Source organism: Mus caroli, unplaced genomic scaffold (genome assembly GCF_978045245.1).
Source record: "Mus caroli unplaced genomic scaffold, Mus_caroli_1 scaffold_19, whole genome shotgun sequence".
Lineage (NCBI taxonomy): Eukaryota > Metazoa > Chordata > Mammalia > Rodentia > Muridae > Mus > Mus caroli.
Window position 1 is genome coordinate 76,203,877 of NW_028227274.1, and position 16,782 is coordinate 76,220,658.

Here is a 16,782-nt window from a genome sequence, read left to right on the forward strand (position 1 = left end):
TAGACAAGGCTGCCTACTCTCTCCCTACCTATTCAATATAGTACTTGAAGTCCTAGCCAGAGCAATTAGATAACAAAAGGAAATCAAAGGGATACAAATTGGAAAGGAAGAAGTAAAAATATCACTGTTTGCAGATGATACGATAGTATACATAAGTGACCCCAAAATTCCACCAGAGAACCCCTAAACCTGATAAACAAGTTCAGTGAAGTAGCTGGATATAATATTAACTCAAACAAATCAGTGGCCTTTCTCTACACAAAGGATAAACAGGCTGAGAAAGAAATTAGGGAAATAACACCCTGGCAATAGTCACAAATAATATAAAATACCTTGGTGTGACTCTAACTTAGAAAGTGAAAGATCTGTATGATAAGAACTTCGAATCTCTGAAGAAAGAAATCGAAGAAGATCTCAGAAGATGGAAAGATCAGCCCTGTGCTTTCTTAACAGCTCTCGATGGATCCTGGAATAACTATGATCTGTCATTGCCCTTGCCTGAGCTCCGCCTTGCCTGAAGCTCTGGCGCAGTGGGAAGCCTGAAACCGATTGCCCTGTACATATTGATGCTGTCCCCAGAAAAACATGGTCTCCTTAGCCTCCTGTCTTGTGGCTTACTTGGTCCCAAGTACATCTCTCTCCTTTAATAGGACCAACAAATGCACTTGAAGTGTAAGTAAGGAAAGCACCACTCTTGAAGTTAGCCTGGCTGGATTTGGGCAAGTGGGAAGACACTGCCAGATCTCCTGGACTTTCACATCCTAGGAGGGAGTGCACTCCCCAAGAGAGGTCAGAGCCACAGCTGCCTTAAACTACTGGGACCCAGAGCCCCTTCAGGTCTCCCAGGTTTTGACATACAGCTTTCAGATGCTTTGAGACTATGGGTCTTCAGTCTCCTTCTCTTGGTGGGTCCCGGATTAAGGAAGTGTGGGTCAGCTGATATGATTACAGGTGGGCAGAGGGCTGGAACCATCTGTGTGATCTCAGGAGGCAGGGGCTCCACACTTCTTGCTATAACATTTCCAGGGTTTGCTGTACCTTTGATCAGTTTGCACAGCTCCTGTCTCAGGCAGTTCTCTGGAGTGCCTTGTTCTCCACAGGGCTGAGCAGTGTCACACCTACCTAAGAATCCAGCAATCCAGAGGCCCACCTTTGAGCTAGAGTTGGAGTTTATGCAGGTCTTTTAGATCTTCTATTTCTTCAGCTGAGCCCCAGATAGGTGAAGGAAGTGTCCTGGTCCGCACTGGAAGTCCATGACAAAGCAGACTGGAGCCTGGACCTCCAGACATTATGGCTAGTTTCCTGTCTGCTTTACTACGTTGTTCTAAGGAAGAATAAAACAAGGGGAGTTTTTCCAGATGTTTCATGCTGAGGCTCATGTGGGCATACATATACCCCCAGATTGCTGGCTCCACTGTTGTTATAATACCGTGAGGCTCTGAACCTCTGTGAGCAGGGTCCTGGTCCCCTTGGATGTTGCCTGGCCAAGGAACCTGGGAATTACGAGCTACGCAGGTCTAGCCTTGTACTGTCCTTTATTTCTCATGGTGAATGACTAGATGGTGATGGCTGAGGAGTTCCTCACAGCAAACACGTGGCAGCTGGGGGACTGGGGGACTCATCTGGCTCAAATTTTCATAATTGGACTCCTGAGCCTGAGACCTGTAGACAGGAGAAAATCGACTTACCACCCAATATGTGGCGAGGTGACTTCCCAGGCTGTGCCCCAACAACAGGTCAAGAAAGATGCTATATGGGAGGCAGTGGAGCCAGAAGCAGCGAGGCTGGGGAATTGATTAACGTAAGACAGGGGGATGCTGCTGGTGATAGCGTCCTTGACCAGTTACCATCTCCTACAAAGTGACTTTGTCAGAGGTTTCAGACCCCAGCTCCATGTCCCCAATCTCCTCAGATCTGACTGCTTCCCAGACATCCCTACCTCCAGCCTCCCACCCACTGCGGGAGACAAAGCACACACCCTCCCCTACTCCATTCCCTCCTGGTCTCTGTGTCTAGGACTCAACTCTAACTCTGGATATCCTGCTTCCCTCCCTTCACCTCAGAGAGTCCCTTCCCCTGGTTGCTGCCAGAATAGAAGAAACAGCAGCCGCTTTCTGGGTCTATTTCTTGGGCCCTTCTGTTCAGATTCAACCTCTCATGTATGACCCCAAACCATTCTGATTTCTACCTCACCCAGAATTACCCCAACCTTGCCATCTTAACCCACATTTCCATGCTCCCCCCCATGTCTGTGTCCATTCCAAATCCCACCTGACCTTTCTACTTAAGGTTTTCTGTTGCAGGATATTTGATCACACGGTGAACCCTGAGAGACTGTGTTACTTACTGAAAAAAAACCTGTTTCTAGTTATAGCTCAACCCTGAGTACACACCTTTAATCCCAAACAATGAAGGTGAAGTTAGTTTGTAGAAGGAAGCATGCATGTTTGAAAGTTAAGTCTAATTGAGTGGCAGACAAAGTGATGAGTCGGAGAAAGATTTGACAGAATAGGATACACCCAACTCTCATGAGGAGAGAGAGGAAAGGGAAGCTACTTAAGGGAGCAGTGCAGAGAGAGAAGAAGAAGAAGAAGAAGAAGAAGAAGAAGAAGAAGAAGAAGAAGAAGAAGAAGAAGAAGAAGAGAGGAGGAGGAGGAGGAGGAGGAGGAGGAGGAGGAGGAGGAGGAGGAGGAGGAGAGACAGAGGAAGCAAGCAAGCAAGCAAGCAAGCAAGCAAGCAGTTTTACTGGGAGAGTTGTACAGACACAGGTTGAAGAGAGAACAAGCAAGCTAGACACAGGTGAAGACAAGTCAGAGAAAGAGAAGGAGCCAGAAGGTTAGAACAGATTGCCAGACTTAGACGCCAAGCACAGCAAAAATATTCTCTCCAAGAGAGAAGCCAGATTGTATCAGTCAGCTTGGAGAGGAGTTTGAGCCAGAACAGCTGAGTTGAACTAGCCAGCCAGAGCTCAGAAAGAGCTAGAAAGGGTGAGCTTATTCAGCAGCGAGTCTCAGAGGCTGAAAACATTCTAGGCCTAGATTAGACTGTATGAAGGCTAGAAACGTCCAGAACTAGGCCTAAGTTAGCAGACAGAGACAGTGAGCCTCAGAGACGACAGTTACTTCAGGAGGACAGAAGATCCTTTTACAGTTCTCACTCTTGGGATATCCCTATCACCTTGGCCACCCTAGGTTCCAGCCTCCAGCTTGGTGTCTTTAGGGCCACGTCTTCAAAGAAAATATCCAGATCTAAAGCAGTCATGGCCGCCTGGCTACCCACTGGGCACTGCTTTATCACTAGCTTTACGGATCTCAGATGGTCTTGTTATGTTTGTGCAAAACTGTACACGTTGGAGTGTAGGCTTGGATTTCCTGTCTCTATCATCCATGTTATTCCTGCTACATCATAGGTATTCAGTAAATGTTTGTTAAATGAGTGTACAGCAGGCAGTGTTGTGACTCTGATCTTGTTGCACGTCAGTAAAGGAGATGCACATATGGCGGGCTGTCAAGACTTGAGCAGCTGGAAAGAGTGTGCTCCCAGCCAGCACCAGGCACAGCACTCCAGAGCTGGGTTCTTTCTCCCTCAACAAGGTCCCTTACTGGGGTAGACACTGAAGAGGAAAGAGTGGACTCTGGCTTAATGTCTTTCTAGATCTTTCATCTAAGCCAGGCTCTTGGTGATTTTGTTTGGAAGCAGTCAGCATTAAGCCTGGGGGATGAGTCTTCCTACAGTGGCACCCTTCTGGGGCTAATTTCTAGAAAGCTGGGAGGCAACAGGAGGATACAGCTTGGTGGTATTTGCTTTTGGGGTCATAGACAGCAAGGTCCTGTGTCCTGGATGCAGTAACAGTCAGCCTGGCCCACTCTGGGGTGTGCTCGATGGAGGGGCAGGGCGCTTCGGGTATGACCCAGGCCCTGGCCCAGCCTACTGCCTTAGCCTTGCCCTATGTCTGCTTTTTCTCTGCGAACTCCCAGATCTGAGAAAGTGGCATGCCTGGGCCAATGAGATAGGCAGAGATGGGGGAAGGGCAGTGAGTACTTACCGTGGAGGGGTGTCCTGGGGGACCAGGTGATCTGTGTGAGGGACATGGAGAAAGAGGAGGTGTGAATTTGCACAGTGGTCTCCAGCCAACCTGTCAGCTTCACACTTTGCCCCGCCCCACGGTGAGAGGCAGTCCCCCAGGAAATGTGCAGCGTGCAGCAGATGGATTGCTAGCTGGAGCGACTTAACCTGATACATGACAGGGTTAACTTGACCCCGGCTGGGGAGGTGGGGTGGGGATGTTAAGAGAGACGTGGTCTGGCAGAACACAACTGCCTTTCTGGGGACCCTGAAACCCAACATGTTTGATAAGTTTGAGGAACCAGCAAGAATGACAGGGTCACAGCAAGGATCGCAGCTGGGGCCCCCAGAGACAAATTCTGCAGTTGTGTCCCTGGAGAGTTGGAGGCTAACCTTATTGGTTGGCCAAGACTGAGAGGCTCTGAGAAGGTCCCTCCCTTTTCGGGTGCTCAACAGATGCCCCATCAAGGTCAGGGACAGCAGCATGGAGAGACTCTCTAAAAGTAACTGGGTTCCCAGGCCAGGTGTGCCATTTATGATTTCCAAGCTCCTGTGTCCTGAAGGTTTATTTTATTTTATTTTGGCTGAGCCCTCCTAACTTACTAAGACCTCAGAATTGCAGGATATCCCCTCTCCCCCTGTCTTCTGCAATTTCTACCTTCTGCAGTACCTCCATGAGAAGGAGTTCTGCAGACCCAGCCTCTTACCACCTGGCAGGGAATCACATCTGAGCATCTTTGTGTTCATGGTCCATAACCTCAGGACCTCAAGATGCTAGTTAAAAAGTACGGGAGAAGCCGGAGGCCCGACCTTTACAGGACACTGATTTGTGGCGTTGTAGTTAGTAAAAGAAGTGATGGAGAGCCTACAGGCTTGTGTCTCTGTGTGACTCAAAATCTTTTGCAGAGCCTCCCTTTCCTAGCTGCGAAGAGCTCCATCTCATGGTCCAGGCAGAGAGAAGGAACGGAGCTGATGCAGGTGCAGAAAAGATTTCTGATGTGCCACGTCAGGTGGACCGGCAGAAAGGGGAGGGAGCCTTCTTTTCCCCCCTCTCACCCACCCAGATCTGGGATGTACCCACCTAGTCGGCGTCGGGTGGCACGCGCACCCAGAATGCCAAGCAGCAGCAAGGCCTTGAGTCCCAGCGCACCCAGTAGGAGCGCTAGGGTCGAGGTTCCGGGGGCGCCGTGGAAGCGGAACAGGTAGACGCTGGCCTCGGCGCGGCCCAGGCTATTGGCCGCCGTGCACGTGTAGCGGCCGTCGCGAGTCAGCGCGGGCAACTCGGCGGTCACCTGGTAGCCGTGACCCTGGCCCTGCAGGGCAATGGAGCTGTTGCCTGGGGCGGGACCCGACCAGGCGAGGGCCGGCGGGGGCTCCCCCTCGGCGGTGCAGAGCGCGCGGAAGGCGTGCGCGGGGCCAGGCAGCACCGAGATGTTGACGATCCGCGGTGCAGCTGCGGGGGAAGAGGGTCGGCGTGGGTCACCCTGCAGAGCACAAAGCTCGCGGGAGCGTGAGAGCCCACGGTTTGGTTAAGCAAGGGGTAGCACCACCCTGGCCCGCTCCCTGCTAAGCTGGAGGGAGGAGGTAAGGGAGTGCCCAGGGCTGGGCTCCTGGGTCCTTTTGCAGCGATGGCCTTAGCAAGTTATTTCTCTTCTCTGCCTCAGTTTCTCCATGTGTAAAACGGTAATCACAATTGCTCTCATTTTATGGGTTCATTGAGATTTGGCAAAGTCGTGTGTTGCTTGGACTGCCAGGCTTGTAGCTGGGTCACAACGTAGGGAGGGGCCAGTTGCAGCACAGTGCTCTGGGAACCGGGGATTTATGGGGTGGGATGGGGTAGGATGGGGTGGGGTGAGGATGGGAAATCCTTCAGTGCAGGCGCGCACTTTCTTTCTTTTTTTGTTTTTTTCGAGACAGGGTTTCTCTGTGTAGCCTGTCTGTCTTGGAACTCACTTTGTAGACCAGGCTGGCTTCGAACTCAGAAATCCGCCTGCCTCTGCCACCCAAGTGCTGGGATTAAAGGCGTGCGCCACCACCGCCCAGCTGGTGCGCACTTTCTACTGCAACCCCTAGCCCTTTAGAATTATTGACTGCTTGTTTTTCAATCCTTCCTTGCCAACTACGGGTGTTTAGGAGCATCTGGACACCACCCACTAGTCCCAGGCGGGCCATTCCTAGGACCTGAATTTTCCATTTCTACCAAGTTCTCAGAGGCCTCCCTAGCACCCAGTACGCTCTCGGGAATGTGGGCGAAGTTGGGTCCCCGCACTCCTCAGCCGCCAGCCCGTCTCACCAGTCACGCGCAGCCGGACCCCGTGGCGGCTCTCATAGCGATCGTGGGCGTCGCCGGTGAACTCCACGCGGCAGAAGTAGCGGCCGCTGTCCGCCAGGGCGAGGCGCTCGACGCGCAGGGACAGGTCGTTGCGGCGCGGGTTGCCCAGCAGGCGAAAGCGGCCGTGCAGGCTCAGCGCCGTCTGGCACAGCTCGCTGCCCGGCGCCGCGGTGCAGCGGAAGACCTGCGGGCCCGCGTACGGCTCGCCCGAGCGCCAGATGGCCGTCAGCGGTCCGTCGTAGTGGCGGTGCGGGTGCGTGAAGGTGCAGGGCAGCACCGCCGCGTCGCCAGCCTCCGCGTTCACCTCCGCGGGCACCTGCATGGACCAGCGCTGCGCCGGGGCACCTGCGGGTCAGAGACACATTAGACTTAGCCTAGGGCGACCCGGTCCTTGACCTTTGGGGGCATCTCCACTCCACTCCCCTCGACTCCCGGAGGCAGGGATGCAAACACCAGGACTCAGGCAACACTTAGTTCCTTTCTGCTGGAATTCCACTTTGTGACTTCAGAAGTATCTCCCTAGCTGTGCTCCACAATGACTAAAAAGAAGGGGGTCGGACTAGAAAGTCCTCAGACACTTCCTTGGACAGTTTGTCTCATCCTGGCGTGTGACCCACACTACCCGTCAAAAAGAGTTGCTGAGATGCTATGGTATCCTGTATTACAAGATCCCTAAGGTGATAAAATCACTTACTGTGCGCCTCTGTGTTGAGCTGATCCCCCGAAGCGTCTCTTCTAGTTTTCACAAGGGATCCTAGAGACAAATGTAGATAGCCCCTGTTACATGTTAATACACCGAGGCGCAGAAAAGTTAAATAATTGGAGTCACTGCGAGGTTGAGGCAAAGTCCGTGTTCCACTCAGACCTGCCTGGACCCACAGCCTGTATTAGAGCGCCCTAAAGGCAAGAAGCTGTGATTCACCGGAAGGCTCTAACAGTCTTTATTTGTAGTTGAGAAACCCAGACCCTACAGGGGGGACAGTGCTTTGAAGCACACCGGTAGAGTTACAAGTTCCTTTAGAATCAGAGCCAGCCCAGGTGAACTGCGTCCTGGCTGGCTGCTTAAAAAGCCAGTATTCAGGCAGAGAAAGACCCTCGTGGTGGGTACTTTAACATGGTGGGTACTCTGTGCACGTGCACACTGCATTATACCTCAAGACCAGTGGTTCTCAGCCTTCCTAATGCAGCGACCCTTTAATACAGTTCCTCATGTTGTGGTGACCCCAACCATAAAATTATTTTTGTTGCTACTTCATTAGTGTAATTTTGTTACTGTTATGAATCATAATATAAATATCTGATATGCAGGTGGTTTTAGGTGACTCCTAGGAAAGGGTCAGTCAACAACCCCCCTCCCCCCAAAAGGGCGTGCGGCCCACAGGTTGAGCACCTCTGCTCCAGCCTCACTTTGCCCACCACCTGGTGAACCACATTCTTCAGAATGCAGAGCCAAGGGTTGTGGAAGCTGAGCCCTGCTTCCAGTTCACCCAGTGCTGGCAAACCATGGGGCTGTCTGTTGCTGTGTTCATGGAGGTGTTCAGTCTCAGAAGGTTATGCCAGGGGTGGTACCTCCCCAAGAGGAGGCAGGTGGTTGAGCCTGCCCAGCCAGTGCCCTGGGGCAGGCACAGTGCACAAAAGGGACCTTTACAGGGAGTAATTGGGCTTGCATTATACACAGTCCCTTTATTTATACCACACCACCATGCCATCTGTCCTGAAAGCACCCAAGAGGAGAAAGACAGGGCAGAGAGTGTTATAGATGTGTACATGAAGGCCAACATCCAGGCAAGTAGGAAAGAGAAAAGCCAGTTCTTCCTGATGCTAACTAAGCCCAGTGCTCTTTGTGGTCAGTGAGCCTCAATGACTTCCTGGGTTGGAATGCCCTCAAGCCACCGCTGCTAGTCCATCTCCTGTAGAGCCCATACACCTGTGGATCGACAGGAGATTCCTGCACGGAACCACACCAGAAATGCCACTGCTTTCATGTACAGGTCCCAGCTGCTGCTTGCAGAAGCTCATTATGGTGGCTCTTGGACTCATTACCTTTTCCTGATGAGAGAGGATGGCTCACCTCCCCCCCCCCTTCCATTCAAGTCCTGCCCCAGGTGGCCCTAGTGTGCTGCACCTGCAGAGTGCAGCGAGTTCTTGTGCACCTTGGGCTGGGATGCAGAATGTCCAATCGGATCCTGCTGTGGGCACAGAGCTGGAAGACCATCGAGTTAAACCACAGTTCCTGTTTCACACGGCCTGTTCTTAGGCTTAATCTCTTTTTGCTCTGGACAAGTTGAACTACGTGTTTGAATTCAAGTGGGGGGCTGGACGTTTATCCTTAGTAAGAACGTGTTTGGCTGCCTTTCATATGTGAGAAACCTGTGTGACGATTGTGCTGATCCTGTCAGGACATCTAGCTGAAGAAAGTTTCCTCAGGTCTGTCTGTCTGACAGTGTAGCTCAAACTGGCCTGGAATTCACTGTATATTCTGATCTGATTTAAATTGATGTCAGTCTTTTGCTGTAGTCTCCTGAGTACTATATTACAGGCATAAATCACCATGCACGTCTGAATTTGTCTGTTTGTCGTTTGTTTTTGGATTGAGGGTCTCACTATGTGGCTCAAACAAGCCACAAGTTCAACTTGCAATCTTCCTGTCTCAGCTTCCTAACAGCTGGGACTATGAGTGTGCACCCTCAGCCCCTACCTCAGTTTTCCTGTACTCCCTACCCTCTGTGACCTTAGACTTGAATTCTGCATCTTGCAAGCTCACGGAGTCAGGCACGGATTGCCCACACATAGTCTGCTATTGTGCATTCATCAATTCTGCAAACATTTATTGGATACTTCCGCACGCTGCTCCAGGTGCTGGGCTATGAGCTGTGGGGACAAAGATGAACAGGGTCCCCTATCATCGAGCTGGAGAAAGATCAGTGAACATGTAATTAGGCTGTGCTCTGCCAGGTGCTCTGATGAAAGATACAGACAATATTGCCTTTGTCTGAACATGGTCGCCAGCCTACTTTCACTTGCCAGATCTCTCCTATTCAACCTCTGTTATCTGATAAATCACCCTTGCCAGAAGAGTCTCTGAGCACCCATCCTAGCTCTGGTATCTCTCCCCTGTACCCTGGGATGAAAGGGGGTTAGGCTTTCAGAAGGATGAGGGCTGGTGGAAAGAGTTGCAGGGATTGGAAATAGCAGGCAGGGGTTGTAGAGCCCAACAGAGAGGAGGTATGTGTGTGCAGAGTCCAGAGAATGAATTCCACGGAGACCTGGGCTTGACAGTCTCTGCACAGGGAGCAGAGAACCAAGCTGTAAGGTGTGACTGTGAAAGACATGGCAGCCTGTGCAGAAAGCCTCACTGTTCAGGAAGAGAGTTATTAGGCGTTCAGGCCACTTTTATCTACATAGGGAGGTTGGTTTTTTGTTGGTTTATTTGGGGTTTGGTTTTTGTTTTTTTGAGACAGGGTTTCTCTGTGTAGCCCTGGCTGTCCTGGAACTCCCTCTGTAGACCAGACTGGCCTCAAACTCAGAAATCCACCTGCCTCTGCCTCCCGAGTGCTGGGATTAAAGGTGCGCACGCCACCAAAGCCTGGGTCTACATAGGGAGTTAAAGATACTCGGGACCCTGTCTCAAAAAAACTGGCAAAGGCAAGCATGAAGCCTGGCTGTCAGAGGGGGAAGAGAACGCATGATGGGCTGTGGAGGCCAGACTGCTGAAGAAGGGGGGTCATTGTGAATCATTCTCTATCTCATTTAAAACACATAACAGCCCCATGAGATGTTGTCAATGGCCCGTTTTAGAGAGGGGGGAACTGAGGGTTTGGAAGGCCCAAGCGACTTCTCAAAGTCAGCTGGTGACTGACCAGTAGCAGAACCACAGCCTGCCCCTGGCTGGCTCTGCACCCCCATCTCCCTGCTCCCCACCACTGTGCCCAGTTGCTTAAGAACAGGTGCAAAATATTCTTTTGTTTCCCCATGGGGGAAAAAAAACTTCTGTTCACTTGATTAAACAAAAATAAAAGAAGCTGCATAGAAAGTTTAAACTCCAGAGACAAGGCCTTTTGTTTTGTTTTTAAGAAGGCTGCAGTAGCGGATACAGTATCTCCTTGCTGCAGTAGCGGATACAGTATCTCCTTGCTATTTCTCTGTAAACTACATGCTACATTCAGAAGCTCACACAGGTTTGCAATGCTTCTCCACTGCCTCTTCACCCGCTCCTTGCCCATCAGGCCTGCAGCTAGTGAGAGTAACATTTAAGGTTTTCAATGAAAAAGCCCCCAAAGCGGGAGAGGGCTTGCAAGGAAAAAAAAAATACATTTTTGTCCTGAAGTTTGGGGGAAATTCCCCTAGTTACCCACTCTACGAGGAACTCTGAAATACCCCAGCAATGCCAAAAGCAGTCAGAGGAGGCCAAGATCCCAGGTAGGTGAGGGCTCTGCTGCCAGCGGAGGCATGCTGGTGACATGTCGCTTCAGTTGGCTTTGCCAGGAGAAAATGGTAATAGAGGCTTAACTTAGTCTCTCTAACATCGGGCAGCATGCCTCTGTGAATTTCTCCCAGATCTTCATCCTGCTGTGAAATATTATAAAGTGTGCTCTAAATGAATGGTGCAGGTAGAGATGGCTCTAGGAGTCTAAGGGAGCACCGAGACCCTTTATTCAGAGGCTCTGTCTTGGCTCCCATTAGCCGATACAGTGCTTCCTGCTCATGTGCTGAGTGGGTTCAAAAGAGAGAGATGCTCTGTCTTAGGCAGAATCCTCAGGGCCACCCTGAGGACTCAAGGCAGAAGGCGAGAAGTCCTTAGCAGGTATTGAGCAGAGAACAAAGACATTGCTTTAGCAGAGCTCCTGGCTCCTGGCATCTGGTAGGATTTTCCATCACCTCTGGCAAGCCCGTGAGTGCCTGCTAAAAAGTGTCAGGCGTGACTCCCTGACTGAGACTGTGGCGCTTTCTGTAGGTTCTCTCAGGTGTGTTGTGTCTGGAAGCATCCAGGGGTCAATGAGAAGCCCACATCCTTGTTGCCTGAAGTGTCTGCCTCCAAAGCTGGGCTACCAGGGATGGTGGGACCATGCCGGCTTTGGTACAGCAGAGCCTAGCAGACCATTTCAGCCCTCGTAAGGAATGAAATGTTAGAGAGTGGTTTCTCTTTCTAAGGACATTTAAGGAATGACAGCAGACATCCACTAAGCCGGGAAGGAATCACCAGAAACAATGAAATCCCAGAGCAGAAATGATACAGTAAAAATATCATTTACTGAGGAAAACCATAGAGCCATGACTCACCATGATCTCATATCAGGCCGAGTGACAGGTGCTTTGTTAGAAGATAACCCAGGGATGAAATGACCAACAATGACATTACGGGGAGGAATAAACCCAGAGAACTCTGACTCATCATATGTGCCCTACACACAGATGTAGCCTCATTGTCTTCAATGCTGTCTTGCTTCCATGGTATGTCCCTTAGATGGAGCGTCAGGGGCTCTAGCCCTGGCTTGGAATTGAGTGTGGAACCTTAGGTGAGTCTCAATGCCTGTTGGATTGCTAGGTCCTCCATGAAAAACTATTTCTGAATGTTTACACAAGTGACCAAGTCTAAAATTCTGGCTGGCTGAGTGTACCAGTTCTTCCTGCCACGATGCCATTCCTCCTGGGGACACATGGTGACCGCCACCTTACATTATCTCTCCCCGACGTTCAAAAGTATGGTCCTAGTATTCAGTAGGCTGATGCAGGGAGATATTAAATTCAGGGCCAGCCTAGGCTGCATAATAAGCCCTAGGCCAACCTGGGTTATATAATAAGACTCTCAAACAATTAAAAATTTAAGAAAAAAGAGCTACTGGAAAAGGTTCCACCTCACAGCTCCCTCAGAGCTGTGCATCATGTGACCCACCGATGCTCCTTGCGTGTCCCTCCAGCGGGGCTTCAGTTCCCACACCTTCTAATCATGATGCAGCCGGGGAGAGCTTAATGCACTATCCCAAAGGCTCGCTGGAGCAGAAAGACAAAGGAGCCCAGCTGCAGAAAGTGAGTCGGAACTGGACCGGATCAGAATTGGAAACCTTTGCTTTGGCCACAGCTGATCAAAGCTTTCCACTGGTCCCTCGGTGAGGATGGAGGCAGAGATTTTGCAGGGAGTCTGTGTTGACTGTCTGTGAGGTGCTGAACACAGTCACACTGCTTCTCAGTGTGTGGTGGAGTAAGAACAGGCACCATTCAAGCCTCTTCTGATGTTTCCATATGGTTCCGTTCAAGGTCTACCAGACGGTCCAGACAGGAAAGTGAACATCATGGTGGGGTAAGGGCCAAAGAATGACACTTAAAAAGATCAGGCTGGCTATGGTGGCCTTTATAGGGCGGTTCTCTGTGATTTGAGGGTTAGATGTAGAATGAGGCCAGGTGGGGAGTCACAATGACTGTTCCTTCAGGAGGGATAGCATCATGTCCGTGAGAACTGGAGTCCATCAAAACCTTGTGTTTCTGTCTCTCCCCCTGACCCCCGACTCCAGTGATTACATCTCCAGTGGACATGGAGTCAGCTTGAAGAGTATGACTATCTGTAAGGGACCATTTTCCTCCAAACCACCTGGGCATGCTAGCAGGGTGTTCTCAAGCGTGCTTCCAGTGGTGCTTTCTTGGGCATTGTGGTACCCAGAGAGCCAGGTTTCCAGGGAGAAGCTATGTTCAACCTAGTCATCAAATATCACCTACAGGTGGCAGGTCTAGCTGGGGTATGCTGCTGTTCATTGACCACCTTGTTCCACCTGGCTCTCCTTTAGCCATTTTTTGTTTGACCTTGTAGGTGGCAGGATAGCTTGTCAGTGGAGGAAAGTTGAGAGGAGGAAGAAGATACGGGCAGCAGGAATTCTATCCTTTAATGATGTGCCTGGAAGGTTCCAGGATGGGTGAGTCTAAGGGATGTGACTAGAAGGCCTGGTTGCTCTTCGTCTCCCCTCGGGCCTCTCCTTTAGCCCTGCTTCTCCAGCCATGTGGGTGTGACATGGCTGTGAATATGATCCAATCACTGGAGCTGATGGAGACACAGAGCCACAGGCTGGTCTTGTCCTGCATCTAGTGCCCACCACAGGGTGTGTTCACGTAGCTGTCCTGCCCTGGTATCCAGGGTGGTTCTGGTTCTGCTCTGTTTCCCTCCTCTATGTAGGCCTTCCTCAGCTGAGCAGACTTTCCCACAATGCTTGCTGGGAACAGGAAAGACCTACTCACTAAACGTTCCATTTCCCCCTGGCCTCAGTGACCTGAGTGACAGGGATTGGTTCTCTAGGACTCATGAGAGTTAGACAACTGGCAGGCCCATGGCTGATGAATACCAGGGCCAGCATTTTAAGTTTGCACCCGATATCACTTTTATGTCCTTTGCAATGCACAAATCCACCAGTCCAGGTCGGGACATGATTACCCCCTTAGATCTCACCCTCACACAAAGATGTCTCAGCCAGGTCACCTGGGGAAAAGACAGACTTGACTGATCCTCATCTCTTCCACTGTATAATGGCATGGTATAAGTTGGAAGAAAGAGGGCTGGATCCACACACACCAATGTTCATATATCAGTTCTACCTGACCCCACCCCAGCAGAGTTGACAGACAGCTCAGAATGCCCTGACCTCAGCATATGGCAGCATGGTGGCCATGCAGGTGATGGAGCAGGCACTGCTGAGCAGGAGGTTCTAGGATGGAGTTGGGGAAAGGATGGCTTGGGAGAGGAGGGCTTCTGAGCTCTGTTTGCCATTTGTCCTGGACACTCTCATTTGCACTGGGCATTGACACCCCCTGAGGAGGTGGCTGGCAATGTTGGGTTCGTGATTCTGAAGGTCATGGATAGAGCCAAAGAGTTTGCACTTGAGAAGTACTGTTCCCAGGGAAGAGTTCCCACCCACCCCATAGTGTTTGTGATGGCCGTTCCTGGTTGTCAGCTTGACAACATTGGGAATGAGCCACAATCCAGAAATGGAGGGCACACCTGTGATCCAGATCTTGAGGCTGGAAGATACAGGCTTTCTTGCCATTAATTACATCTGTTGGAACCTACTTCTTCAGGATTCCAGCACATACAAGAAGATCAGCTGAAACACCTAGGCTCATGGGACTGAGCAGCTGCTAGATTCTTGGACTCCCCATTCACAGCTGCCCATTGTTGGCTTAGCTGAACTACAGACTATCAGTCATTCAAATACATTCTCTTAGTCTAGAGACATTTCATAAGTTCTGTAACTCTAGAGAACCTTGACTAATAACGGTGTTCCTGTTAGCAGGTTAGTGTGGCTCGTCTTTGGCCTGATTCCCCACACAGAACAATCTTCATGTTTGTTCCCACACACCCACAAGCTGTTCTCTCCTTGTCCCTGAGACAGCTGGACGCCACCAACACCCAAAGTATGTCCGGAGCCTGCACCATCTTTTTCATCCCAGGGAGTTAATCCCCTCGCAGAAAAAGATAGAGAGAGTGGTGAACACAGGTTTGTGAAATCGGGGCCCTGACCCAAGTCACTTGGAAACCTAAGACAAGGCCAATATTTGGCCCCCTGCCCCTTGTCACCACAGCCCTGTAATCTGTAGCTTTTCTCCTGAACAGACCTGGAGGCCTGGAGGCAGACTCGACTGCTTAGTTTTGAGGGTAGACAACCTAGCTAAGATTTGTTCTGTTTGGCTCAGAATAAATAGGGGAAACTCACCCATCTGGAGCACACAGGCCAAGCAGGCCAGGAGTTGGAGGGACCCCTCCATGCTCTGATGCCTGCAGACCCAGCAGCCCTCTACCCAGCCGGGTCACCACAGAGAACCTTCTTAGTGTGCTGTGACAAAGGCAGGTGGGTGTGCTCTGTGCCAAGTCTGCAGGGCCTCTGGGCTCTAAGCAAGCTGGAGGAGCTGGGCAGCCGCAGCCAAGTAGCCAGCGGTGTGAGTCGGCAGGACCCGTGCGCTTTAGTCATGTGGGAGACAAACGGGAAGCTCTGGGGTGAGTCTCCCAGGGAAGAGTGGTGGAGCAGAGGGGAAGAAGACAGGCCTGGCTCTTCCAGCCTCTCCTCCTCTTTCCTCTCATTTCTCAACCCATCCTACATTTTTAGCAATTCTAGATGGTTTTCTCTCCCTAACTCCACTTTCTATTTCCTCTTTTTAAAAAAAGACTTTATATATGTATATGTATATATATAATATATATAAAAAGATTTTATATATATAATGTAAGTATTACATATAAGCACAGTGTAGCTGTCTTCAGACACACCAGAAGAGGGCGTCAAAGCTCTTGGTTGTAAGCCATCATGTGGTTGCTAGGATTTGAACCTAGGACCTTCAGAAGAGCAGTCAGTGCTCTTAACTGCTGAGTGGTCTCTCCAGCCCTACTTTTTCCTCTTAAAAATATATTGTTTTCTGCAAACATGTTGTCAAAGGGTTAAGGACCCTGTCCAGGTAGTAACAAGTTTGTTTCCCATTGGAATTTGTCAGGGTTTGGTAGGAAAAGATTAGACTGGCACAGACTAGCAGACGATTCTGGTTGTGACCAGAGCCCTCTGCAGAGGGTCTGTCGCTGAGTGTAGCACATCTGTGCTTAATGGTTGTGAGGGTTACCCCTGAAAGGAATCTCATTAAATGTGGATTTGGATGGTCTAGTTGGGCAAGTCATTTTTATCTCTAACAGGCCCCAGGTCAGGCCATAGCTTTTGGTTCTCAGAAAAGTAAGAGGTCTCGCCATTCTATGAGCCATTGTGTGGCATGGTTAGGTGGAGGTCAGAGCCCTTGGGAGGGAGAAGGAAAGTGTGTGTGTGTGTGTGTGTGTGTGTGTATGTGTGTGTGTATGTGGTGTGTGTGTGTATGTGTATATGGTGTGTATTAGTGTGTGACTATGTCATGTGTGTGAATGTGTGTGTGATGTGTATAAGTGTGTCTGTGTGTGTGTGGTGTGAGTAGTGTGTGGTGTGCGAGTGGTATATGGGAGTGTGTATGTATGTGTGTTTGTGAGTATATATGTGTGTGTTTGTGTGTGTAGTGTGTATGTGTATATGTGTGTGGATGTTAGTGTGTATGAGTGTATATGTGTGTATGTTTGTGTGTATATGTTAATGTGCATGAGTATATATGTATGTGTTAGTGTGTGAGTATATATATGTGTGTGTGGTATGTGTGAGAAAAAATATATATGTGTGTGGTGTGTGCATGTGAGTGTGTATTTATATATAGTATGTTTGTATGAGTGTGTATGTGTGTGGTGTGTGCATGTGTCTGTGATGTGCGTGAGTGAATATGTATATTGTGTGGTGTGCGTATGAGAGAGTGTGTGTGTAGTATGTTTGTGTGAGTGTGTATGTGTGTGGTGTGTGCATGTGAGTATGAGTGTATATATCTGTAGTGTATGTGTGAGTGTATAT

At 50.2% G+C, this 16,782-nt stretch overlaps 1 protein-coding gene across 1 annotated transcript; it reads right to left on the bottom strand.

The window, feature by feature from the left end:
• Window positions 1–1,223: 1,223 nt before the first annotated feature.
• On the bottom strand, window positions 1,224–15,230 carry Siglec15 (sialic acid binding Ig like lectin 15). Its single transcript, XM_021150161.2, has 6 exons — window positions 15,091–15,230; window positions 7,092–7,151; window positions 6,359–6,742; window positions 5,147–5,518; window positions 4,046–4,076; window positions 1,224–1,662 (listed from the first exon to the last, which is right to left on the bottom strand). Exons 1-6 carry the CDS (start codon window positions 15,140–15,142, stop codon window positions 1,536–1,538), a joined length of 1,026 nt encoding a protein of 341 aa, XP_021005820.1. The 5' UTR covers window positions 15,143–15,230; the 3' UTR covers window positions 1,224–1,535.
• Between the last annotated feature and the right edge of the window lie 1,552 nt (window positions 15,231–16,782).